The following is a 27,322-nucleotide window of genomic DNA, read 5'->3' on the forward strand; positions in this document are numbered from 1 at the left end:
CCTCTGGACCCACCCTGAGGCTACACCTACCAGCTCGCACAAACTCTCTCCCCTCCCCTGAACTCCCTCTCCATCACTCTTCCTCGCCCTAACAGCCTCCACCCTCGGACTCACCCCGGACTTTGAGGAAACGAGATCGAAGCAATCCTCGTAAATTTTTACGCAGCCCTTTTGATAATGTGCCGACACGTAATTTCCACGGAGCATCACGCGGTTTTTTTTAATCATTGCGGCACATCGCGTCATAATCCGATCCGCGGATAAAAATGATCCCCGGGATCTCTCGAGAGGCCCCCACGCCATGCCGGCCTTGAATCATCGTGATTAAATTCCTCGCCCATCGTTAGTCGAACATTTTCGACAGCTAATTTTCGGTCTCCCCCACCTCACGTTCCGCGCCTGATCCGGGTAGAGAGAAATTTCCATCTCCCTTCCCGACCCGACCTTCCCTCACCTCCTTCCCTTTCCTCCACGGACTTTCCCTCTCGGAGGGCGCTCGATGCGTTCCGGCACGTTGCCAGGGGACATTGGGCACTCTCTTTCGGCGAAGGGGACACGAGGGCGGGTGCGACACGAGGTTTCCAGTTTTCCATGGGCCAAGGGTCGCGCGCGTGGAGAGAGAGAGAAATCTCGTCCGGGACGGATTAGATGTGGGGGGGGGGGTAAGGACCTCTTAGTCGACCACGCCCATGCGGGGTCTGCGTCGGAACAGAAGGGAATGAATGCTCGACAAGGGAACGACGAGGAGAGAAGACTTCGGAAGGATCACGCGTACGCTCTGGGCAATTAAAACGCGAGGTGGGAGGGATGGAGAAAGGGAGGAATAGCCCGGTGTCGCAAACGGCTATGGGAACCTTAATTTTTCGACGTAAATCGATGTCTCGCGGGAAAATCCGTAAGATCAATATATTCACACGGATATAGATACTTAGGGAAAAGGGATAGAAACACATAAAGGAGCATCGGTCAGGCAAGTCGAAGGTCGGCGGTTCAAGTTCCTTTTATGCTTGGAATCCGCAACCTTCCACCTTCTCCACTAACTTTTAATCTGTCCACCGTATGTGTTTCTATCCTGTTTCCTTACATCTATTTCCGCGTGAATGTCTCAGCCGTTTGGCGGGTATTCGTACATGAACGTTTGTGAGTGTATATTTATGTGCATGCGTGCATCCAGGGTACAGCGCTAAGATCCGGACAAATTTCAATTTGAAATACCCGCCATATCATAGCTCCACCGGAGGTCGCGATTGGCGTTCTTGAAAGCTATAAGCGTCTAGTAAACAGTAATAACCTCAAAATGGCCGTGATTTTACGTACAAGTGCGGAGTACAAACGAAGAGCCGCTATTAGCGAAAGTGTTCGCGCTTGGCGTTATATTTCGAAATAGTTCGATTCTCTTGGCACCCCACATCAACTGTTTACGACATTGTGGCTAACTATAATGCTTCGGAGAAGTCTAGGGAAGGTTTTGCTAACCCGGCGAGGAAATCTTATTCGAGGGAATGCGTGCTTGTCCGGATTAAAGTTCCGTACCCTGTATATATATATATATATATATATATATATATATATATATATATATATATATATATATATATATATATACTCATATATACAGAAACAGATATAAGGAAAAGGGATAGGAACACATATAAAATTTATTGTATTCGGTTTGATAGGTGAGGGTAGAGTTCACATTACTACTGAGCAAAACGGCGGGTGAAATTTAAACGTCAAGACAGGTGGCCCAGTTTCTTACCCTGCGTAGCCTACTTTTTCCTAGGAGAATTCCTAGGAGAAAAATCACAGCATGGGTGAAAATTAGGGTGCCCAGGAATCAAACCCGGGCCCTGCCGTCAGTAGTTCAGTGATCTCTTTCCACTGGATGACCACGTCCCCATGCACACACACACGCACTCGTATATACGTGTACGTAAGTGTGCGTGTGTGTGTGTGCATGGGAACCTGTGCATGTATGTAAGGAGTCACACATTTAGGAAGATCACCAACCGTCGCAGGCTTCGTTGTTCTCGGGAGTAAGTTCGTGGAGCCCATTTTCGAAAAGATCAGTCTCCAAAATCTTATACTTAAATCTGAAATTTCTTGAGGCCAAGTAGGCTTTTGATATCATCTACGGAGATTCTGTAAATATGGAGACCAATGCGCAAATGATAAAGGACAATTGACAAGAAAAATATGAAATTTATTATCCGATATCTTTTAAAAAGCAATGGGCATGTGTGTATGCTCGATCACTCGTGTTTTTTTGTCTTGATCTGGAGCAGATAAGCTCCAGCTAGTTTCAGAATGTTCATTATTGCACCACCTGACTCCTCAGTTACCGAATGAGATTATCTTGATGGATTTAAAACACACGCACGAGAAGCACAGAAGGGCTTTATGGCAACATTCGACCTGGTTTCCGGAGGATGTTTGAAATCCATCGAGATAAATCCAAGGGTCTCATGGTACATTCACGAAGGGGTTGAAGGCTTTGTATTATTTGAGCTGAGATGCACAGAGAAACGGTACCAACATCCACAGATACGCGTTACATGAAGTCAAAAATATGTTGCAATTTTTTTAATTTGCCCATAGAGAGACGAGAAGTTACAGGGCACACAAAGTACATTTTTTCCAGTAAAATGATTAGAAAATCACTAAATAAAAATCACAAAATCATGATTCGTGCGTTATTTCGATTATTGACAAATGATTTAATCACCTGATGATATTAATTTCAACATAACACACCAGTTTTCCGTAAGGTACCACTCTTTCGAATAAACGCCTCAACATTGAGATTCATGGTTCAAAAGGAATGAGTCAAATTACTATGATCAATTATAGAGTAATTATTAGAGTATTCGTGAAAGAAGCATATATGTCATTCACACAAGCTATACATTAAATAAATAGATTAGATTATAATTATTGATATCAACAATAAGCCCCATCTAGCAGTTGAGTAGCACTCATGTGGCTAGTAGCTCAACCTCATTCCGTCGTCTTTATTTTCTACACGGTGTATACTCTGCCATTTTCAAATTGGCAGATGACGGCAAATAAGTTTCTCAATTAATTGTGATTTTGAACATTATTCCCAAATCTGGGCTCGCGTAATCTTATACACTCGCTACGGCCCTTATTTATTTAGATTGTAACGACTTCTGAGGAGATTTCAAAAACGTTCCCGCAGGAGGGCTGGATGGAGTGATTAATTTTGGGATTTGGTGGAAAAATACTTCGAGATAAACTTATTTCACAACTAATAAGCCATGTGATAAAAAACCAAAAAGAGTTCAAAAGAAGCACGTGGCAGTAAATTGGTGCCGGGGAGCGCATGCGGTGAAGAACGATTTCCAACAGCCTTAATGGATTTTTTTAGATTAAATCGTTTTTATCAGCAAGAATAAGTGGAAATTACAACACGTTAATATTTACAGCACCCTAAAATCTATGGAAACTGGTGAATATGCATTCAAATTTGCAGCAAGCGATAAATTAATCGCATAAAGTTCATATTAAAAGGTTTACGCCGTACTTAGGCGGCAATAATGCCATGGTTTACTGCCTTGAAATGAGCCCAAATTTTTCCCTCACGCTCAGTCCGCCGCAAAAATATCCCGATATTTATCGCGCCCTGTCAAAAACTGAAAAGCAGGGTTGCAAATTAGGATGCAGTAGTCCAAATGCACTACTGGGTGTCAACCACCGCCCGCGACTGCACCACGTGGGGCCCTCCCATTCGCTAACGGGGAATTACTTCAAAGGATTTCCGAAACGCCTGCATCCATTTATAGCTTCTCAAAACATCTAAATTTCGGTTGGCGTCTCCCACCAATTTTCGGCGGCACGTATCTCTCCCCATTTCTGTTCCGCCGCGGAGTTCATTTTCGAAAATACGGCCCCCCACCCTCAAACACTTCGCCTTTCCCCCACCCCTCTGGTATTCCCTCTATCCCAATCCCTCCCAACCCAACTTTTTTATTTTTTAAGGTTCCCTGGGCCATTAATTTTTACTGGGGATTGGTTGTCAGTCTAATTCCCAAAACCCCTTTTAGGAAGGCCGAATTCCGCTCCTCGTTAGCGCCGACATGAATACATAAAATGTTACTTTCCATCCGCATTATGGAACAGGAGACTGGATGGGGTTGGCCCATTCATTGGCCTGCCGTCCCAGAGAACCGGGTTCCAAAGAGACTCAACTCCTGGTTCTCAAATTTGCTACTACTACCCTCCCATATTCCCCGCCCGCCCCCTTGCCAACGCATTCGCTGAATTAATAAACGTGCGCCGAAAGGGTCAGGCAGATTCCGGGTTTCGACTCCCTACCGCCCCATTTTGTGATAAAACATCCAGTCTTTTTACACGACTGAGACACCTATCTAGTGAACGCTACACGCAAAACTCGCACGAGTATTTTGAGCTCTTACCGAGTGCGTGGGCGGACCCAGACTTCATCCTATTGGGGGGAGGAGAGGGGGGTAAATGAATGAACGAAAATGGAAATTGGACACGATCATACTGATTAATTAAAAAAACAGCAATTTTCCACAGAAATAAAATTTAATACGACCGGTTTCAATGTTACTACATCATCATCAGGTTTTTTAATTAATCATGATATTCCACCATATCACGCCTGAAACGTCTCTTTTTATACGATAATACTGAGTTTACATTTGAAATAAACGGAGGAAATGCACAAATCAACAGCAAAAGGAGTGCGCCCCTACGTAGCTGGCACGTACAGATCAAGCGTGACCGATTCTAATGAATAAATAACCGCTTTCAGAAAGGTGCACCGTGCTTTCCAGGCGGGCGGTGTCACCACCTTGCTTTTTAGCCCGTTTAGGTCGTTTACCACCATTCATCTGAGGATAATTTTTCAATCAGATGCAGTTAATCGATGTTACTATTCGTCAAAGAATAGGTAAATGTTACTGAAATAATAATTTGCCTTAATGTTATAACTTCAGCGAGGTGAATGTGAGAATTGATAACATTCAAATGTGATGAGGTAAATTTGAAATGTCTTTAAGAACGAAAACGTCCAATGCCATAAAACTCCAGGGTAAATTGCGATTGGATTTTCTGCTGATAATAACGGGTGATAACGGAGATGTAACACACATTTTCGAAAATTCCATAGAGAGAGAGAGATTTTCGCCCATTTTAACTCCTGTCTTGATCAAAATATCAACGAGTCAAATAGTAGGAATCCAGGCTAGATAGCCCGTAGGTCACGGATATGAATTTTGTCTCGAATGAGAACGTTATGTCGTGGCTTTTCCTAAATTACCAACAACGCTACGGGACATGAGCCGTCAAAACTTTTAAAGCATTTCCACTACCACTGAAACCCCGAAATAACAGATTCAATGAATAGGCAATCACCCTGAAAATGTTTGTTCTTTAAGAGAGACCTCAAAGTGTGTGCCCCCGATCTTATAAGCGGAGGTAAAAGAAGGCGCAGAACGAAAAAAGAAATGTGCGGTAGGTCGGAAAGAAAGTTAAATCCGGAGATTCTTCAGGCCTTTGTGTGAGAGAGGAACGATATTTTTTTTTTAAAGGATGACGGCGTCACTCCCATCTTCTTCCCATGGTGCTGAGTAGCGTAAAAAAAAGCCCTCACCCTATTCTCTTCACCACCCGAGACATCCAAAGACAGATGCGGGGAGAGAGAAATGGAATTCGGAGCCCCTGGCCATGGCCTTCAGCTAGGTAACCCATTACGGTGTAGCACAACCCCCAACTTCCAAATCCATGCCCCCGCACAAGCATTCAAGCCATGTGACCTCAACCGCCACTCGGATCAATGAAATTACAAAAAAAGAGGATAAAATAAGGAAAAACGTCACCAGTCTGATATCTTCATTTCCTTGTCGGAAGATAAAAAAAAAGTGCCATCAAATACGTCCGGGACCGACACTCGAAATGATGTTTTAATTCTATCTCAGAATCACTTTAAAAAAACGAAATTATATTTTTAAAGTTTCATGACACTTCCGGAACACGCCTAGAATTACCTGCGACAACACCAACTTAAACAAGTGGCATTTAGTAATTAAGGATTAAGGCTGATACTACTGCACGAGTATAATCATCCTTCCGTGAAAAATAACAAAAAAAATACAGTTTTGAAAGGTTAAATTACTCACATATTGATTAATAGGTTCCACAAAGGTCACCATAAGGGAAAAATAACGATTCGAAACCCATAAAACGCGATTATCAACCCATTTGAAAACCTGCTTTCACGATAATAAACGGAACTCGGCAAGAAGAAGGAAACCATTTCCAAATTCTCCACTTAGTTCATTCCTGTTTCATCCAACACGATGATTAAATGGGAGCCCGATAAAATTTCATGAGGGCCTTCGGGAGCTGTGGAAAACTTTCCCATTTAGGTTTGAAGTTCGCACGACAAGGATTTGGCACGTTACGGGAACGTACCCTCGGGTGGGAGTTATTATCCGACTTCTTTCATTTACGTCGACGGAACTCGCAAGGACGTCACAGCCGACTTCGGAACAATGTGTGCGTCAGCTGACATCACTCCATTTGCAATAAAAGTTTTAAACGTGTAACTTTTATTAAACTTGGATCAATAAATCGGAGTTTTGAGTGTAGAAGTTAGATCATATAACCCTCCAGGTCCTACAGGTGATCCCATTCGGATCGCGCTGCTACTTGGGAGCGCTTTTCGCTTTAATTCCTGGGTGACCATGGTCGATAGAATCTAACAAGTTCAGCACCTGTGTGGCACCAATCAAAAAAATCTAGCACCACTTTGAATGAATCGACAAATAAAAAAACAGCATTTTTCATGACATTCGACGCTGGCGCATTACGATTCGGTCGGCTTTGACTCTCCGATACACCCTCACGACTTGCTGGGCCGCGAAAAAACGCCATTCATCATACAATAAAATCCACAGGGGAGAGATACACAGCGAAGGAAAAATGAAATACGTGGTATTTACTGGACCAGGAAGTTGGTAGAGCCTACCGAGAGCGGAAATCTATTTGGTTGAAAAAAAACGCAAGGGATTTCATAATAGAATATTTTACAAATCTACCCAAAAGCGCATGCATCACTTTCACTTTGGATCTATTCCTTCGAGGCGAGCCAAGTTTCTTTCATCAGCTGTCAAGAAACATTCGGGAAGATGTGTTTAGCAAGAGTCGCTAAACACGTGGCCTCCATAAATGTTGATACGCGCGGAAGAGGGCAACCACTATTTATTTACTCGACCATGATGCAATATCGAACACAGCAGATTTACCGTTTCCTCACCTCAAAATGTCGAGGACGAAGCATTCCCACTCTACTGGCGTATGGGCATAATTTTAATACTACTTGCATGAATACTCACTGAAATGACAAATCTTGCTATTTTTTCCATTGATTAAGTGTTCAAAACTCATTCGCTTCATTGAACTACTCAGATATTACGATATAAGTTGGGTCTCATAATATTTATCACACACATTAAATAAAGTACATCAGAAAATATTATAAAATTGAATATTGACACTTTACGGCCGAAGGGAAGAGAAGAGATCCAGCGTGATCACGATCCAAGTTATAATACCCATTGGATTTAAGAAAATTTATGAAAGGAAGGAATGATGCAGTTTTTATACAACTCTCCAGTGTTGGTAAAAAGGAAAAAGCGCAAAATTAACGAACGCACCAAACCACTCTATGCTCGGACATAAATTTAGGACAATTGGTACGAAAATAGGTGTGTAAAGAGACGATTATTTCTTATTTAGAGAGCAATATAAAGCAAGATGACTTCACAGAGGGATGCTCAATAACGGCTGCCGTCAATATAGCTTAGCGTTAAGCAACGAGAAATGCGAGCAATTATGGAGGACATCATCAAACCGCATTGACTTAAATCTTTGACATAATATAACAGAGAAGATAAGTAAAGACTACAGTGATTTTCGGAGGAGTTGGTTTGAGTTAGAAGGGGCAAGGCATGAGTTCGATATAAATAATAATGGACTACGCACTTTCCCAAAGGAAATAATTAAAATGGACTACCTCTAATGTAACTCAATCAAATAAAACGTGATACTAGATTTAATTGGTGATATTTCACCATTATGGCAGCCACTATTCGTCGATTTAATGTGGAGAGACTTAATGAAGTCTTAACAAGAGGTTGGATGAGCCTGTAGTAAGATTAATGGTAACATAATAGCATTCAAGAATTTTTAGAGCTTAACTAGCATGACGACCAAACCAGTAACTAATACATCAAGTACCTATACTTATTCTTATCTCATTATTTAACTTAACTAAACTGACAGATTAAAACGATATCAGAGAATGAATTAAAAGGCTCCAGAAACAAATGAGTCTTCAAATAAACTCATCGCATCAGTACTTAGCACTACGTGAAGTTCGAGGAAGGATTCTCAACCGAGCAAACGAAGAGAACTAAATAGTTCATTTTTTTGTCTTCATTTTTCGCTATTATCTTGGAGGACGCATGAGAGCACAAAAGATGCCACAATCCGTTTGATCCCTTTAAAATTCTACTAATCAAAGAAACCGGAGTTTTATTAAAAAAAAGGTCGTGCGCGCAGAACAAAAATTCGACGGATGAAACCAACCACAGAGTAGGATGGCATGGACGAGGACGGAAGAAGAGCAAGCACGGAGACGAGTAAAGCACAAAATATAAGCATTGTATCAAAAGGTAGAATCAACTGCTAGCGAGGTTTTGAATAAAAAAAGGCAAATTTCCGTGAACCGCTTCAGATCTCAAGTCACAGCCGAATAAAATTGCTCGTTGCGACAAAAGATAATGGAATGCCCTTATCCAACAAATATAAAACTACATTCCCTCGTAGCGAGTTGAACGTTCTAATCGAGTCTTTAAGTACTTTTTTCCAGAAGTACGATGGAATTCGGGCGAAAAATTGAACAAGTCTGAGTATTTCACCCTATAAAAGTGCATAAAGTATATATACTCGCGATCACACTCTTTAAACGATAGTTTCACACGGTCTCGGAACCTTAGATGAGAATAGTTAACATTTCGGTCGTTAAAAGGTGATAAGTGAAAACAAAGTCAATTTTTTTTGTTTATTGTTGTGTCGTTCGATCATTAAGAAATGACTTGCATTAATAAGTATGGGCATTCAACTACAGCAAACATTGATTGAAGTTAGGTGCGTTATTGGCCTTACTAACTCGTCCCGATGTGTTGATTCCATTGGAAACAATGTGTCGAAGAAGTTTTTCCAGAAAATTTCTGATGAAGAACTTTGATGGAAATTGAACCGTCCACGTCGTTTCAAGTTTAACTTGACCGTGATCACGACGTCAGTTACATTCCAGTTACCAGCATAATATTTCTTTATTCTGTGAAAAGGTTAACCGCGTGAGAGGAGCCTTATAGCGAGTTTATCGATCCTATTGCCATGGTGTTCACCGCACCTACCTTAAGATGACTAAAAAAGTTTCGGGGTTCGACTCAAGCCCTGTGAATTTACGTTGTGCCCCTATGTAATTGGGTTACCTTCCATGGCTTAATGGAACAACCTACTCGAGGCTTACAAATCAAATGTCACGCAAACACACTTTTTATAACCGAACCATAACCGTCCAGAAGTAACTGACGGATGGCTCCAAACCGGAAAATGGTGCAATCACATGGCAGTGGAAAAATCTTCACACGACCGTAACTCGAAAACGAAAACGGATTGGGAAATTTTATCGATCTTTTCCAGTCACCACTTCTACAACTACAATCCCCTTCCTGGTTGATTCTACTATTTGACTCCATCAATCCCACGGATATATAAACACACCAGGACCCAGAGAGCTTCGAAACACGGTAGAGTCATCTCCCATCGTCTCCCATCCCGGTGGATGCGCCCCCCCCCCCCATATGGTTGCTCGACTCAACATTCGAGAGGAAACGGCGGGGGAGAGAGGGGAGAGCAAAATCGGATTGAATTGAAATGTGGTCGGCGGGGAATATCACGCGGCTGCGAATGCCTGCTGTTTATAATGGCCCCTAAACTAAAATAAAAAAAGCTTCAAGCATCCCGAGTGCTGCTTACGTGCCATGCTGAGCTCTCGCGTCTAAATTTAGTCGGGTCATGTGTTGCGGTGAGTTGCAGGGAGGCGTTTCTTTATCCGCAACCACAGCAGCGTTGGCAACTCCCAAAACTAACAACCGCGCCCGCGAAATGAATAATAACCGAGCTGTCCGCCGGACAGCGATCTGGGGCCCTGCCCCGAGCCCCTCACCATCAATAATCGATAAGATGTGAAACTGAAAAGAAGTCGAACGGGGAGCAGAAGGTGGAAACATATGGGGGTGCGCGAGGAAGGAGATTTTCTATCGGGTGAAACAATGACCGATGACGAGTACTACCGGGCCGAACGACAAGAGATTGATTCATAAAAACCAATTAGCGTAGTGGAATTCACTTCCCCGAGCCTGTGAAACCCGGGCGGCGGCATTATCGGAGTTAGGATTGGACGCGATATCAATGTGGTGGTTCAGAAGATTGATGGAGATGAAATGGACAAACACGAGCGAAGGCCCACGGAAGAGGCAGAGAGGGAAGTTTGCTGAAGACATTGGCGCAAGAAAGTTTAACGTAGACGACAATGTTAGATGTCTATAGACGGGAAGGACTAAGGAGGCAGATTTAAGGATTAACGATGGTAATCAAGCAATGGAATATCCGAATGTGAAAGGATATGAGGAAATGGTTGAGGGAGGGGTATCTTGGAATGCTGCTACTATCCGATCCTGGGATTCTTTACACACAATAACGATGACATGATCTCCGACCCTCACTCGCTTGTACCATAAGAGAATGCTAAAATGAAATCAGTACGTGCTTAAGCCTTCAGAAAACATCAGGGTGGGTAATTTTACCAGTTTGATGCATTACCAAATTTTAATACCAGCGGCGCAGTAAAAGGATGGGTAAAAATAATTCTTCCATTTGGCAGTACTGTAAAGCATGCATTGAATAACCTTAACCAACAACGCTTTTCTCCAAGCGATGATATAAAATGCTCGCATTTCATGGTGAAAGTAAACCGTCTCCAATTTGAATCCAACAATAACTGATAGCAGCAATTAACACTTTAAACCTCTTCTCTTAGATCATTTGGCATCACAGCAATGGGGATTATTAAATTATAATATATTAATAAAGTTTTCGACTCCGAGTTATCAAATTCCAGAAGAAACTCTGCCAATAAGGTATGAACAATGGCTGCAGTAAAATAACTTAAAAAGCATCCCCCAACATATCAGGAATAAAATTAGAACCACATTTACTCCACATGTAATATAAATACATTTTGAAGTTCTGCTCTATATCACTGACAGTCCGTGCGCCACGCGTTTCCCCCATTGGGTCCATTCCCACCAAGCTCCCCACAAACAGGGTGAAAACCGAAGGGAGTTGATAGCCAAATCTCCAAAGCCAGGTCTTACACTCGTGGCCATTGGGTTAGCTGGCGAGCAGGTCACTTATCAGACGAATCCATACGTTAATTCAACGCGATACACCTCTTACTCCGACGACAAACCCACCATTCTGTTAAAGGTCGTTGCAGCCAACTGTGCCCCCGGAAAGATTACAAACGCCAAAAGAGCTTCTCTAACCTTTCCGAAATAAATAGAGAAAATTACAAAGACACAGCATAACAGGGTATTCAGCAGGAGGGGATGGGAATATATTTTGCGCCGCGGTTTCGATTTTGCCAACTCATTCAGTTTATTTTTCCTTTCCCTCGCGCACGCCTTTCAACTACGTACCCGACACTCCTCTGTGGCTAATCCCTTTTCTCTCTCCCTCGTCCCAGCCTATCAATCTTCCTCCCCGCTCCCTTCCCCGTGTGTATTTTCCTTCACTGTGACCATCGCCCGAACGGAGGAGAATCCACGGAAGAACCTCTTAAAAGAAAACCAGAATATCCTCGGAAACACTCAAAAGTGATATAGCCACGCATCGCAGAGTTATTTTTTAACCGCTAAAAATAATAGCCATTCCTTGGAATCACGTTGTCCCGCTGGATCGAAAGTTTGCCCAGAGCTGTGATCGTACCATCGCCATAGCCCTATCGTGTGACAAAAGTGCTTTTTCCTCGCGCCGCCCGCTGACATCAGAACAGTGATTCGATGGCCGTATCATATTCACAACCTCTCGACTCGCAGAAGCTTCCAAATCTGCGACCTTTAAAGTCGACCGGAAGGAACAATATCAACCAAGGCTGAGCTGGCTGTTTTGTATTCCCCCATGATAGATTGGGAGCCAATTGTTAAATGATAGGGTTCGGATAAATGATATGTCACAAGCACGGCGCATAACGTATCCATATGGAAAAATATGCATCCAACTCATTTATCTGTCTCCATTACAAAGCTTTTAAGTGAAAAGATTTTGCTTAAGCCAATGGAAAATGCTCTCATTAAACTACGGGTGCAGGGAAAAAGTAATCCCTCTCGTAAATGAGAAGCTTATTTATAATGTTTAAGGTCAAAGTCCTTACAGTTATCAGGCTGTACATACTTTAATCGATTTATTTATCAAATATATTAGATTGCAAGCATTAGCACTGGAAATACTCCTATCGCTTTAATTAATTGGCGAAAATTTATCATGCTCAAATTTAATTGGATTACATTACTGTTCATTAATAATTTTATTACTTAACTACCAATCTAAATACCAACTAGTAATAATTTCGTGACACGAAAAATACGACTATATCAATAGAAAGTAAGTAAAAAAATGGGTTATATAATGCATACATTTTAACATCACAGGATTGGGTACAGGTATTACTTCCAATGCTACTTAACAAGTGCTCCACCTAGCCCCATGCTGTCTAAAAGAAAAAATAAAACCTCTTGTGTGTAACAAAAACTGTGTATTAAGGCATATCTGATAGAAAAATTGCAAAATATTTTACCTAAGGATTAAGATTTTCATGAAATTAATAATCGCAACAGCATTACGCGAATTAAGACAGTAGCAGATGATTAAACTAATAATTGAATACATCCAACACTGAAATACACAATAAACAGCGAGGTTAACGCTCATGAGGCGTAAGTTATGATCGATCATTCAATCATGATAAACAAATATTTTGATCACGTGAAAAATATATTCACCACGCAAATTCTCACCGGTCATCTTTCAGGATGAATATCTATTACGTATTTTTCAATCCTTCGCCATCAATTTCATTGGCACTTGTCAGTGAGGAGATTTTAGAAAGGAATTAATGTTCCCGAAAAGAGGGAACCAACATTTCATGGATTCAAGCAATGAATTAGTATTTTCCAATACAATCAACTCGGACCCCAAGCACAAAAAAAGACAACATCCCATAAACATAACTCAAGGTTAGAGATGGCATTTCTGTTAAGAGAAGACTAACGATAACCAGTTTAAAAAGGAGAGTGCGTGCAAATCTTCCACGGAAGGAGGAGATTTTAGTCAGTGAGGGTCACCAATGAAAAATCCTTCACCGTGTTAAGAGGAACAATAAAACTACACATTACGTGAATTAATAATGCAAATAGCGAACATTTTCCACTCTACACAAAAAAAGGATAAAAACCAGGAGGAGACATTTCTTTTTTAATCCCAACAAGTGACATAGCATAAAGATGAGTAGAGGCGCGTAGCCAGTGGGAGGATGGGGCGACTGGACGCGATCCCGCCCCAAGCCCCTCCCCTTTTCGAACACCATGTGGTTATCCGGAATTTGTCATGGTTTTCACGGCCAGATTAAGTTCAATTGCAAGCGGTAAATCACTGTCAAAGAGGATTATATGCACTGAATTATTTCACGCCACCAATTTTGGCCAAATTTGGGGCGGCGCGCGGTTCCTCCGACTCCCTGAAAGAAGGCAGCCGAAAAAAACATATGCGCCCCACCCCCAATTTCCCCTTAAAACTGATCCCTGGCTACGCCTCTGGATTTGTGAGGGGAGGGTTTTTGGTCTTTCTTAGTTGACTAATGAGATAAGAGAGATGTGGGAAGAGAAGTGTGTGGGACCACAGAGAAAATTTGAGTGCACGGTCAGATGGTGAGCGGGGGAGGTTGGGGAAACCGTTCTTTCAAATGAGAAATTGGTGCCTACCTTTGAGGCATGCCTGCAGGTGGTATAGGAGAGGTGATATGCACAGTGAAACATGTGGAGCTGCGAAAACGAGACAGATTGAGGAAAATAGGATGATTAATGCAAGGGTGAGAGCAAGAGAGAAATAACGCAAGGGAGCGTGAGAGGTAAAATACGGCGTCTCACCGAACAAATCCAACAGGGCAAATGGAACCTAAAGAGAATGGGGGATGTAATCTACGAAATAAAAAGGATGACAAATAAGTCTCACAACAAGGAAACACAAAATCAATAATGGATAAAAGAAGGCCATAAAACAAAATATATTAATGCATACAAATTAATTTTTCATGATATAATTTCTTTAATAAAAGAACTACACATTTATTCATGAGAACTTACGCGACTTTGATTTGTCAGTGAAAGGAAAAAAATGCAATGACAATGAAGGCAATAGGAAAAACCCAAAGAAATAAGCGTTGAGATGAATGATCGTGAAAAGTGCTTTTGATGGACACACTTGCAGTATGGCAATGATTAATTAATGGAAAATTTTTCCCGGCAGAAGCAGTGAGTTTTAACAATAATGCCACGACAAAATATGACATGAACAACAGAGATTTTAGGCGTATGCCACGCTACTCTTTCTATTAAAAACCTTCAATTAAAGCGTATATATATATTGTTACTTGCTCAAAACTTTGTTTATGAAGCTGATAATACGACACTACCTCGAATTATATCCATCTAACTCAAAAAACATGAATCAAAAAGTACTTTAGTGAGTATTTTTATTCAAATATTCAATATTGCTCACTGGAAATGTCATCTAAATACATAAAATTACACAAGAAGTCCACTGAAAATAACTGCATAAAAAATAACAACAAGGTGTTATGAATCACTTTTAAAATTTTACCGATTCATGCATTAAATATATTACATTTTTACTAGAAAGAATAATGAAAAAAATCACAGGTACTCATTGGCCAATAAATTATTGAGGAGGCCACTACAAAAAAGTTAATCAGAATCTTACATAATTGGATACTGAAAACGGATAAAAATAAGACATCACTTATTAGATATGCAAATACAAAATATAACATATAATGAAAAATACCACAGACAATTCAAGGAAAATGAAAGTGAGGAAAGCCAGAAGTGTACTACTCGGAAAAAGAAAGCGGCAATAGATGGTGCAAGAAAAACTTGAAGGGAAAAACGGGGCTCACACTGTAGTTATATTCAAGAGAGATGTTCCAGTTATATTGAGAGAAACAAAGTTTTTTGGGACGGATACTCAAAGGAAAAACTTCGGTAAAGTAAAATGGAAGTTTTCATTTGAGAAAAGTGGATACGTGCGCATCCTGGTCACGACAGTGAGGCTTTACTTGAGGGTGAAATGATGGTCTTTTACATGAAATGAAATCAACAATGATGACAAATACTTCTAAGAGAAAAGGAGGCAAAGATTAATTCCACGATGATAAAGGCGAAGCATGTAAATACGGTAGTAAAAGGGCTTTTATGCTATTCGAATGTATAGTAACCATATACATATAATCTGAACACATCGTGTGACACCTTACTTTTCATAAATATTCAACATCATGGATTTAAATAAATTTCTTCAGCCTGATAGACATTGAACATGAAATTAAGACAAAATGATAAATGGCAACAAAATCTACCCCTACAGCGCTTGAATTTTTATATCACTATCAAAGGAATGAGTAATTCTTTTTAACATATAAAATGAAAAGAAAACGCATAAAGGGAAAATTTCCAAGCTGAATTGTTCTTGTCGTTCCTCGTACGTAGACTTCATTCCCTGAATTTTTTTGTATCTCGCCTTACGCTCTGGACGATATACAAAGATTCGAGTATAACTTCATTGTTATTTTAATAGACGATTCAGCAAATATCAGTGTGAACACTCAAAATTACTAAAATGAGAAATAGTTCACAAGAGCCTGTAGTTCCTCGGGTGATTCCTTCATAGAAAAATACTTTTCATTAGCAATTATCAAAGAATAATGTCTATCGGATATTGATCGGCAGTTAATAGATATATAGATAGAGGTCTTTATTTGGGCTAAATTGAGACCTAATGGTCCCTTCTTCCATTTGTTAATAGGGAACCAACGGAAGCATACTAATACGTGAATACACAACGTCAACAAAGACAAAGAGTTAGATATTCAAAGGGAATAGTTCTCTTTGGATAAAGTACTTTGTCTTACTGAAAAGGTATTTCAAACTTCCACTATCACTGAAAACAGTGATGGACCCAAAAGGAGGTGGAAATGAAATGAGATCACTTCACTCAACACTATTGCTTACGAATACTCTAGTCATGATATTGGATCAAATAACTTTCTTGAGTTTCCACATGATTAATATTAAACTTGAAATAAGGTGCCATAAATAAAATAAAGAGCACCTTGATTATCACTTGGAGGAAATTCTTCACTATTACTTAGAACTGACTTTCAATGTAAAACGTGATTCCACTTATTGGTTGATCACCAAAGGGGCAAACGATCGATGTCTTAATGAGTACAAGCAAAGAGCATACGAATCCATTAAAACAATACAATTTGCTCATTTGAACCTATACATCGTCCAAGACGATTATTTTAGCATTTTAGTGCACCCGAATTTTATTAAAAACTTCCTCTTTCGTCACATGATAACGAACTGCAAATTCAAGAGATATCGTATTTATGATGGCATTAAACATTAAATTGGAATTAGTCTCGCATTCGTCGATGAAATGTAGCTCGCCTATTTCTCTTCACACGTGGTATCATTAGGCTAGAAATGTACTCTGGCAAATTATTCCCTCTATTATAAAGCGATGAGGAGCACGGAAAAATAGAAATCGACTTTTGAACTCTCGAACGAAAAACCATAACGCGATTTATTAAACGTAAACTTGTGGATACAATTTCCTTTCTTCTCGAGTTTTGACGATTTCCACCCTCGCGTTCACCGCCGCCCATTCTCCGACCGAGAGTCGAGCGATCCCGCCGCGCCCTCGGACCGTGAGTGCGAAGTAACAATGAGACGACGACGATAAGGACATGGGAAAAAAAACACTAAAATACCTTCTCCTCGCGGCCCCGCACGAATCCACTACGAACGCCGCCGGAGAGATTTTTACGTGGTCGACGAACAAAAGGGACGTAGCGCGAAGGGGAAGAGAGGGAGGACCACTCTCGGCGACACGCAAAAGAGCACCGGCGGGACGACTCCGGCCCGGCGCACGGCTCGGGAGGGATTGGGGGGGGGGGGGGAGGAGGCGAATTTACGCCGGGGACGGCGATGATGAGAACGAGCCTCCCCCCCTCTCCCTATCTTTTTCTCTCTCTCTCTCTCTAACTCCGCGTGTCTCTTCCACCCCCACCCCCACTCCTCCTCGCGTGGAAGGGAGGACCGAGAGACGACGAATGACTACTTTTCACTCCATTCACCGGCGATTGATTGACGAGGTGGGCTCGGCAGGATCCCTTCCGTCCCCTCCACTACTCCCTCCTTCTCCGATCCCCTCTCCCTCTCTCGCGTGAGGTAGGGAACAAGGGGCACGCCTCCTCCGTAAACGAGCCACGAGAGAGGGAAAGATAAAGAGAGTGGGCGGGAGTCGGGAAAGATAAAGAAGGGAGGGATAGAGATGGAGGATAAGGGGAGGGGAGCGCAGAGAGGAAGAGGGAAAACTCCTACTCGCTCCCTCCTATCCCTCCCAACTCGGCGCGACGTTACTCTTCCCGCCATCCCAAAAAAAACATCCCCCGAAGGGCCAAAAACACCCCCACCCCCCGGCCCTTCTTCCCCCACACAACGTTCCCACCGATAACCCCGCCTATCCCTTTGGCCCTCCCCATCCCCCTTCACCCAGACTCCCTCCGGCGTCGCCTCAACCAACCTCACATCCAGAACCGCCGCTCCGTCGAGAGAAGAGGCGTCACGACGCCCATTCCGGCGCCCTCGTCTCCGAACCGCCAGTTCCACGGACGAACACGCACGCACACTCGACCCCCACACCTCCACCGCCGCCCATCAAATCTACTAACATCACATTTCCAATCGGCGGCAAACAATCCTCCGTGTGACGTCACTCCCTTTCACCTACCCCCCGAACGCGCACACTAACGAACAAGCAAACGAGCACGCACCAACACTTAAGGAAAAAAGGGCAAACAAGGACGAAAACAAAAACTATTCGCGCGGGCGCGCACACACTTCACTTCACACACGACACCCTCCTTTCCCTTCGCCCCGCACCGATCACGCTCCCTCCGGGGGGGATGATGTTCCGGTTTGTCACGACTCAACGCCGCCGCCGCACCGCCGGAACGCGGAAAATTTCCTCTCAGTGGATAGGTAGGTAGGTAGGAGGAAGGGGCGGGAGTAGCGTGGCGGTTGAGACGTGTGGGCGGTAAGGGGGGAAAAACGAAATCTGGGGCGAGAGGGGTACTGGGGCCGCAAATGCGTTGCGTATCCCAAGTATTTCGGAGGAGGGGAGGGGATGTGTGTGGGGAGGGGTTTGGGGAAGGCGGGTGGTGGTAGTAGTAGTCGTAGTAGTACGGAGAGAGAGAGTGTGGGATTCGGCCGCGGGACACGAGCGCGCCCCTCCGGCGCCGCCGACGCTGCCCGCCCGCCCTTTCTCCCGCCCGCTCTCTTTCTCCCTCACACGCACACAAGCACCCTCTTATCCTCTCCGCTCTTTGCCGAGAGAGTGAATGCGCACGCTAGTGCTGCTGCCTGCCTGGGCAGCGGCCGGAGCGGAACTGCGGGGGCGAGGGACGAAGGGCGCACTTTCACCCGCCGGTGGCGCCGCCCGCACGGCGGGTCCTCGAAACTCCCCCCCTCTCTCCGTATCTCTCTCTCTCTCTCCCTCACAGACATTCTCTCTCTCCCTCCCGAACCTTACCCGCGCTCCTTACGCCCTCCTCCTCCAACACCCGTCTTTTACTCCTGGGAGGGAGAAGGGACCAACCAAACCACCTCCTCTCACCCCCACCCACCCTCTACCAACCCTGCCGAAAAACCATCCCCGCCCGCCGGAACTCTTCCCGCATATACCCCCTTTTCAACCCCCACCCCGCCGCCACTCCTCGACCGGAAGCCTCGTCCTAAACCGCCCGCCCCCCTCATACTACGACTGCGCCCACCCACCCACCCTCCACCACCCGAACCCACTCCTCTAGCTCTCCTCGCTCTGATCCCCTTACCCTCCCCACGGGGAAAAAAATCATCTCCTTCCTCCCATCCATCCAACCTTATACCTCGTTCGTATTACTCGTTTCTCGCGATTTCAAGAAAGAGCACACGGTGGAAGGGAAAACTGGAGGGAAACCAAGGGAAGAGGGACAGAGGACAAAGGGAAAAGGACTCGGGGAAGCAGAAGAGGGCGAAATTGTGGGGTGGGGGGTTCAAGACTCGAGCAAGAATGAGGGGATAATGAAATTAAAGCGGTCTAGTAAGGAGTGGAGGACCGCGACTGGGAAAGACAGATAAAAAATAATGAAACGTCGCAGGCGAGTTATCGGCTGACATTTATATCCATAGCAGATACTAGATCAGGCTAACGTATGCAACAACAATATTGCAAAAAAAAGATAATTAAAAACTATAGAAATGAAACCGTTGGCTATCGGTTATCTACTAACGCCACAGAGGAACAATGATGGAATGGAATTACCAATTCTCAGCTTGAAACTGTTATGGACGTGATTCAAAAAAAGCAATCACGCTACAAAGCCCTGACATTCATCAAAACATTTCGCCATCTGTCGATACTACACTTACAAACCCACGCTGGAATTTACGCTCGTTATGCATTAAGATGGCGGAAAGCGCGACTGAAAGGAAGCATTCATCGAATCTAACGCGGTCGTATATATCAATATCAATGAGCCACCCGTCCGCGATTCGTTTCCCTTCCATTCATTTTATTCACTGGCGTCCACGTTCACAAACTTTTACGAGTGATGCTGGGGATCACAAGCGTGAGAAACTGGTGATGCGAGCATGGAGGCATTCGGCTGCTTCTTCCTTCCTTCCTTCCCACTTCCTTCACTCCTCCCGGCCCCAGACGCCCCCTCACTTCCCTCGTACGCCCCCCTCTCCTCTTCGACCACCTGCATTCAGTGAGGGGTTCCGGAGAGTGGAGGGAGCAGGCGGAGAGGAGGCGGTGGAGGTAGAAAAAGGGAAGGGCCCCCGAACCACCAACCACTCCCATGCTCCCCCCCCCATAAGATAAGGAGAGCCCCTCCTGCAACCCTCCCCCTCACGCCACCTCTTCCAACCCCTAACCGCCACCAACACCAAACCACCACACCCCCAACACCTACCACCCTCCCCCTCCTTTACACGAGAGACAGAGAGAGAGACCCGCGCCCACTTTCTTCAAAGAGCCACGCCCTGCGCACGCACACACCCACACACATACACACACGCGCGCACGGTCGTGATCTCTCACGGGCACACACGTGCGAGGGGAGGAAAAAAGAGTCAGGAGGGAGATATCTTGGGGATGGGGTGGGGGGTTTGGATGGGAACGGGTGTTGGCGGATTACGGAGAGAGGTTCTGACCCGGAGGGACACGAGGAATACGTGATCGCGCGCGGGAGCGTGTTTCCGTCAGTGCGTGCCTTCGTGGACGGGAGCGCGCCGTCGCCTTATCCTCTTCCCACCACGGACAGGTTAAATTTCCCGCACGCCGCGGCGTGGGTGCAAAGCGCGATCCGTTCCGCCCGCCTCGCAGGTATATCTGGATACGTAAACAGGGCGGCCACGCATTTGTAAATTCATGAAATTCCTCCCCTATTCCTCCACGGTTTTCAGACGACAATTGCAGCAACCCCCCACCAACTCCAACGAAACGAAACTTCACGGAGGGCGATTTGCCATCGAGGAATCCTGGCACCCCCACGCGCTAAAAAAATATAGGATAGTACTGGCGCCAGTACCTAACACCGCAGTGCAGACACATGGCGTAGTTGTTCCGAATTATTCGGGGGCATGGAGAATTTCAAGGCTTTCCCACGCCGACGTTTGCTTACGACGACCGCGGTTGCGGCGTGACGCAACAAAGCCACGTGATGTTGATTGTATGCCGCCCGATGGCGTTACGCCCGCAACAACAATGTGGATGTGGTAAATCAATTTCACGCGGAGAACGTTAATAAATTCTCCAGCCCTTAAACATCAATTGATTTCCTCGAGTAAATCAGTGAAACAACGTCATTATGGAACTACGCTCTATTGCACGGCTGTTCGCCCGTTTGCACTCACACTTCCCTTGAGAATCATGCGTGAAGATCCAATCCCGAAATTGAAAAAGGAAAAAACTTAAAGTCAAAGGGAAAAGCCGAGTGTTGAGAACCAATTTTGGAATACCGATTCATTAAATTATTTGTTTGTTTTTACCAATCCAAGAGGGTCAATGTGGAATAATTATATCGACGGTACATAAGCTGTCAACATATTTAATAATTACCTCATTTTTTAACAAATTTCCTCGTTTATTCCAAGTTTTCCGGATTTTTTAGGCTTGATGCAACCCCGATATATTGTCTTCTTCTATAATCTCCCTGCGCCCTGTTCCTTCTTCGGTTCGTCCTCAACTTAGTTCTAAGTTGCCATTCCACCTCCTCCTTGGTCGTCCTCTACCTCGTCTATCGTCTGGGTACTTCTCTCCGGTCACTTTCACCAGCCTGTCGTCTGTTATTCGCCTTATACAAGGTGCGGCAACATAATTTCCTCTATTCAAACGCAAAACACTTTCAAAAAAGCATGTTGCCGCACCCTTTAATGTTCGTTTCATTGTTTCTCTCCTTGTAGCACGAACTCGTTTCCATCGGTTACTTCACATACCCTTCCGATATTTCGATATATTTACGCGTGAATATATACATGAGCGTACATATATGAGTGCAAACACATACAGCGACTCCCCCTGTACCCCTCTCAGACCCTCGGCATTTAATTTCTTCGTAATTGAAGACAGATGTGAAACCGCGGTTCATGAGCGCCGACAGGATGAAATCTTGGGTGCTGGGGTGAAGACAAACGAAGCTTCCTCACTAATAAATACCTCCCCCTTTCCCTCTAGGGATGTCATTTTCTCCCAGCAATTATGCCGCATGGTGGGATTCAGACGGCTGGTTAACTAAATACTCATATATCATGGGACAACCTAAATTTATGGAAGCAATATAATTTGAGAAAGCCATGGACCCCCAGCTGCCGGCATTCATGGTATGGTTTTAACTTCAAGAAACCATTTACAATCGACATTGAATCGAAACAATTCGTAGAAATATCTTTTTACAACGCATTTTCAAATCTGGTCAATTTTCACGCCAAGCCCTTCACATTAGAATTCCGTCGCCAGGTGAAATGAATTTTGAGCATTAAATTGCTCACTGTATGGTTGATTGTGACGTTAAAACTAATTTCGAACAACTGCTGACTTTTTCCACGACTCTTTGGATCTCTTAATTATGTCAGCGGATCGAAAAACTAGTCGCGCCCATGGATATTTTCGCCTCACTTGAGGTATCCTCTCCTTTAAAAAAATGCCCCATTCGTGTCGAGAACCACGATGAAAAAAACACCGGAGGTCATTCCGTTGCAGTGTGTATCCTTTTCGCTGGAACTAGGAATAAAAAGAGTCCAGGAAATCTGACTCTTAAACATTATTTGTTTGTCACCCTTCTCATGCCCCTGCGGCCTCTCTCTCCCCCTCTCCTCCCCCCACCGTCCCCCCTTTCGCATTTCTACATATATTTAACCTCGAGACGAGAAGAGGAGCGTATCGAAAATTCACAAACACGTGACGACGAAGGCGTGCTGTGGCGATAATGTTATGCCGTCTGATCCTCGAGCTTGATTCCGCATGCGAGAGTCATCGCAAAAGCGCAAAGGGTGGGGGGGGGAAGGAGGACGGAGGCGCCTACACCCCCACACGAGAAAAGAGGGTGGCGGCGGGATACGGAAGCAGGGGGAGGCAGAAGGGTAGGCGGGAGGCGAGATGGGGAAAGGGCCAGAAAGGCGCGCCTTTGCTAGAGGCGAACGGCATCGCTGCCTCGGAGATGGGGCGGATTGGGGGAGGAGGGTGGAGGAAAATATACCCACTCCGCGGCTCAAAAAGACCCCACTCGGAAACAATCGAAAATCGTGCGCGGAGGCGGGAGAGGAGGATTGTAAAACGGAGCGTGCGGAAGGATATGAGGCCCGTCGGCATCGTTGCGGATCTCCGTCGCGGAATAGTTCTTTCATAGATAACAATGTGCGTGCAAGCGTGCATGTGCGTATGTGTACGCGCACGCGCGAGTCTCTTTGTATGTTAATGCATGTATAAGCATAAGAGATAAATTTCGGCATCAATACAAAGCGCAAAATACTGAAACAAAAATATACTCGGTATTTCCTGTAATTCTCGGCGGTCAAAGGCATCTTCTCCAGCTTTAGGAAGAGAAACGTGACTTTTTACAGAACACATTCATAATTTTATACCAAAGAACGTGAATGAGAACACCGAAAATAACAAGAATGTGCATTTTTCTTCTTGGTTTGCAAGCTTTCCTCTTGTTCTCGGATAGGCTCACGGAGCGATTATTTAAATATGCCACCCGGGGTACATACGTAATATGTATACGTGTGCATGCACGAGTATAAAACATGGATACACACATGTGTGTGTCCGTGCCAACATTCTCACTCCCTTTCTCACCCACCCGCGATTTTTTTTCGCTCGCAATGTTACGCGATACGAAGCGGAGCCGCAGCACACGAGCGACCTTGAACGACGCCGGTCGGCGGTGAAGTGTGGTGTCCTGCTTTAACTTCTCCTGTGTAATAGGACTGGTACAAACGGTACAAACGAAATAAACAAGGAGATCACTAATTAAAGACACACGTGGTAGGGTGAGACTCGAGTGATTCGTCGTTCAAACAAAATCGGTAAATGAGGCGAAACCCCCAAACCGTTCGTGACTGTGATAGGGAGTGACTACCCTATTCCGAAAAAAGATTGCTACGAAGCGATCGGGTCACGCCCCTCTGCAGTGGGGATCGAACCCGTGGCGACTGGTGTGACGCTGCCGAGGTATCCCCGATAGCCTGATTCCTTGTCGTTATTAACAGAGATACAAAGGAATGAGGAGCTTTTATCATCAAAGTCAAAGACACTCTTTGTGGATCATCAAAGGTAGCCCTGGGGCGAAGTGAATACGAGCTTCAAAGAAACTTCGGCCCTCTGGGATGGATTCATAATGAAAGACCGCGCGTTAGCAGAGTGGTTGGATTCGCGCGAAGCCGTGAAATTGGCAATTAAGACTGCTCCCGCATGGACCTAAGTATACAGGAATTTGTTGACAATCAAATATTATTTTCTACAGATTACAGTGTGAACAATGGATCAAGGAAAAGTCCAAGCTGCCGTTACGAACATCCTATGCTTAACGGCGAAATTTTGCTTCAATATATACCGGACATTAGTGACAGGCGTAGAAATATTCATTCAACAAAAAAATGATATTGAAATTCAATTCAAAAACTTTTTCAACATAATTATGGCTCGGAAATTGATATCTACACTGTTAAAAAACCTTAAAACGTATCAAAGTAATTTTTTTTTAAATACCAAAGAATTAAAGGAAACGTTATTATCACACATTATTGGGTGACTAAGCGTGGAATTAATTTGGAACGGAGATGTGTATCAGACGGATAACGACGCATAGAGAAATGTTTCATGCAGCACGATCTATAGTACACGCTTCTGTAATTAATTGAAGAGACAGCAAAACGGAAATACTACAGCTTTTTTATCGAAGACACGGCGATTTCATCCGAATACAAGATGGTTGCTCAGAGAAAGAATAACGCATGGACCAAGATTCAAACACGTGAACGGACGATCCTATCCACGGGTCATCACCACGAATACCTGAGGTAGCCCAATTCCCCGACAATCTTTTATCTTCTTCAAAATCGACCGAAAGAGGGATTGTTAAGGGAGTAGTTAGGGAAACAAAGCGGGTGCTCAAGGGCCCGTTAAATCTGCGGTGGGGGTGAAGTAGGACGGAGGGCAAGGAGAGGGAAGGGGGTCGGGAACAACTTATCTTCCCACGGTCCATTGGCATTTACGAGCCAGCGACACCGCTCAGGCGACTGAGCAAGGTCGACCGGGCGGCCGACTCGGAACGTCCCCCATGAGAGGGGGGAAGAGTAGTGTGTGTGAGAGAGAGCTCGCCCCGTGGCCTCCCGCAACCCGCATAACTGCGGCGTACGGCGTGCGGACTGCTTCCCGGGCGGGGGAGAGAAGTATGCACCAGCCGTGCTAATTGGGTCTCAGAGATATGACAGCGTATTGACACCACGTCGATATTTTTTTTCATATTGACTGGGCCGATATGTACGATTCAAAGGAAACGATATCTCCAGGTTCGAAAGTTATGGACGGTTATATGATATGAAAGAGAGGTTCGATACATATACTACGACGTGGATGATGGAGTCAGTCTGTAGATACACGAAATGAACGACATTGACGATGTGGGCCACGTAGGCTATTAAAGCGATAAGTATTCGGGATGAGAACAGTGGAAATTGATACAGAAACCTTCCATGTGATAATAAGTATGTTCTCTCTGTGATGCATGGCATTTTTGTGGATAGAGGGAACGGACGAATTTGTCCACATTCTAAATGGACAACAGCTGATAAAGCAAATGGTCGATATTGGCATATTAGTCTATGTTTTTGCGAGTACGGCGATATTTCCGATACGGAAAATATTGTTGAATTTTTCGATACTAGTTACGTTTAATATGGACACGTCGATATTCCTCAGCCACATCGATATTTCTTTTGCATCGACGGCCGCTATCGGAAATGAGCATCGCACAGCCTCAGCGCTAATCATGGGGAAGGTGACAACGTGGAGAGGGAAATAGCGACGGAAGGACTCCGCCCTCGAGCCGACCCCACCCACTGCCCCCATCCTTCTGCCCCGCCCTATATTTTTCGGGTCGTGGGACGATTCCGAGGAAATATGTCGCCAGCGGTGATTCGGACGGAGAAGCCTTCTGCCGAGGGGGCGGAGTTCGAGGAGAAGATTCCTCGAAGCAATTTCCGAGTTCGGATCGAACTCTCGGGCACGAGTTGCCGGCGAACTTCTTTCGACGTCCTTCCCACGTCACCATGGCGAAGAATAGTCCCTCCTTTGCTCACAAAGTCGGCTTCTTCGACACGACTTCCAACCTCGAACCCTAAAATCGTGAATCATTCCTTCCGTTCGAGAACCTCTAAAAATCCAACAGCCAGAGACCAGGACAATGCGTCAGTTTCGGATTCATAGTTTCCCCTCGCCCTTCCAGGTTTTTCAGGCAAAAGAATCTACTTTTATGAATTAAAATTGACAGAGACTGGGCATTCAAGCGTTTTAAAGCTAGTAAATGGGAATTTTGCCAGTAACGCAAATTCACATCAAAGAAGAAATTGCAATTATGCTGAAACATTCCCCGCTAATTGCCAATTTGGTACGCACGTAATGTTTTACGTGACACATCAATCAGTTACTTAATTTTAATAATAGACTTATAATGGAGATTTTTAAGTTGACCGTGCTTTCCAGATTAATATAATAATTTCACAATATATTCCATGTTTTCGATTTAATTCTCAAAAACCATACTTGAAATTTCCCCCGAGAGCACCCGGTATCTGCTTAGGGTATTAACGTCAGTCACAAGCGGCGGTTAATTTGGACGGCGCTTCGAAGGAGGGAGCTCAAATGACTCTTTTTTGAATGTACCAAAATATTGACGAAAGAAGCTTAGCGCCATCGGTTAAATGCCGCCTCCAACGGTGAAATCGGGATTAAACGTATCCCACACGAAAAATAAATAACACAGAAAAACTGCGGAGAAATTCCTCGCATTAGGTAAGAGAATGCAAACCTCTGAGTGAATGGGATAGCCAGCCGTCTCCGTAATCTCCTCACTGATTAAATCATCACAAAAAGTGTGGTTAATACGAGGGTCATCCGGAAAGTAGTACCCGTTCGTGCCGCATGAAGTGCTGATGACGCGAGTAGCCGCTGGACGAGGTCAGATAGCTTCAGTGGCTTGTCTGCCTTCTCTGAGCCAAGTTGCGTGACGCTAGCA

The 27,322-nt window shown here is 44.3% G+C and overlaps 1 protein-coding gene across 1 annotated transcript in view; it reads right to left on the bottom strand.

Annotated features, from left to right (window-relative positions):
* Positions 1-27,322, bottom strand: part of Dys (Dystrophin) — a 479,719-nt gene that overhangs the window by 124,976 nt on the left and 327,421 nt on the right. The window contains exon 50 of the mRNA XM_071591999.1: positions 14,160-14,219. Within this exon, the coding sequence (XP_071448100.1) occupies positions 14,160-14,219 (60 nt within the window). The remainder of the gene's footprint in view (positions 1-14,159; positions 14,220-27,322) is intronic.

Source organism: Hetaerina americana, unplaced genomic scaffold, assembly GCF_022747635.1.
Source record: "Hetaerina americana unplaced genomic scaffold, ioHetAmer1.1.p SCAF_1, whole genome shotgun sequence".
NCBI lineage: Eukaryota > Metazoa > Arthropoda > Insecta > Odonata > Calopterygidae > Hetaerina > Hetaerina americana.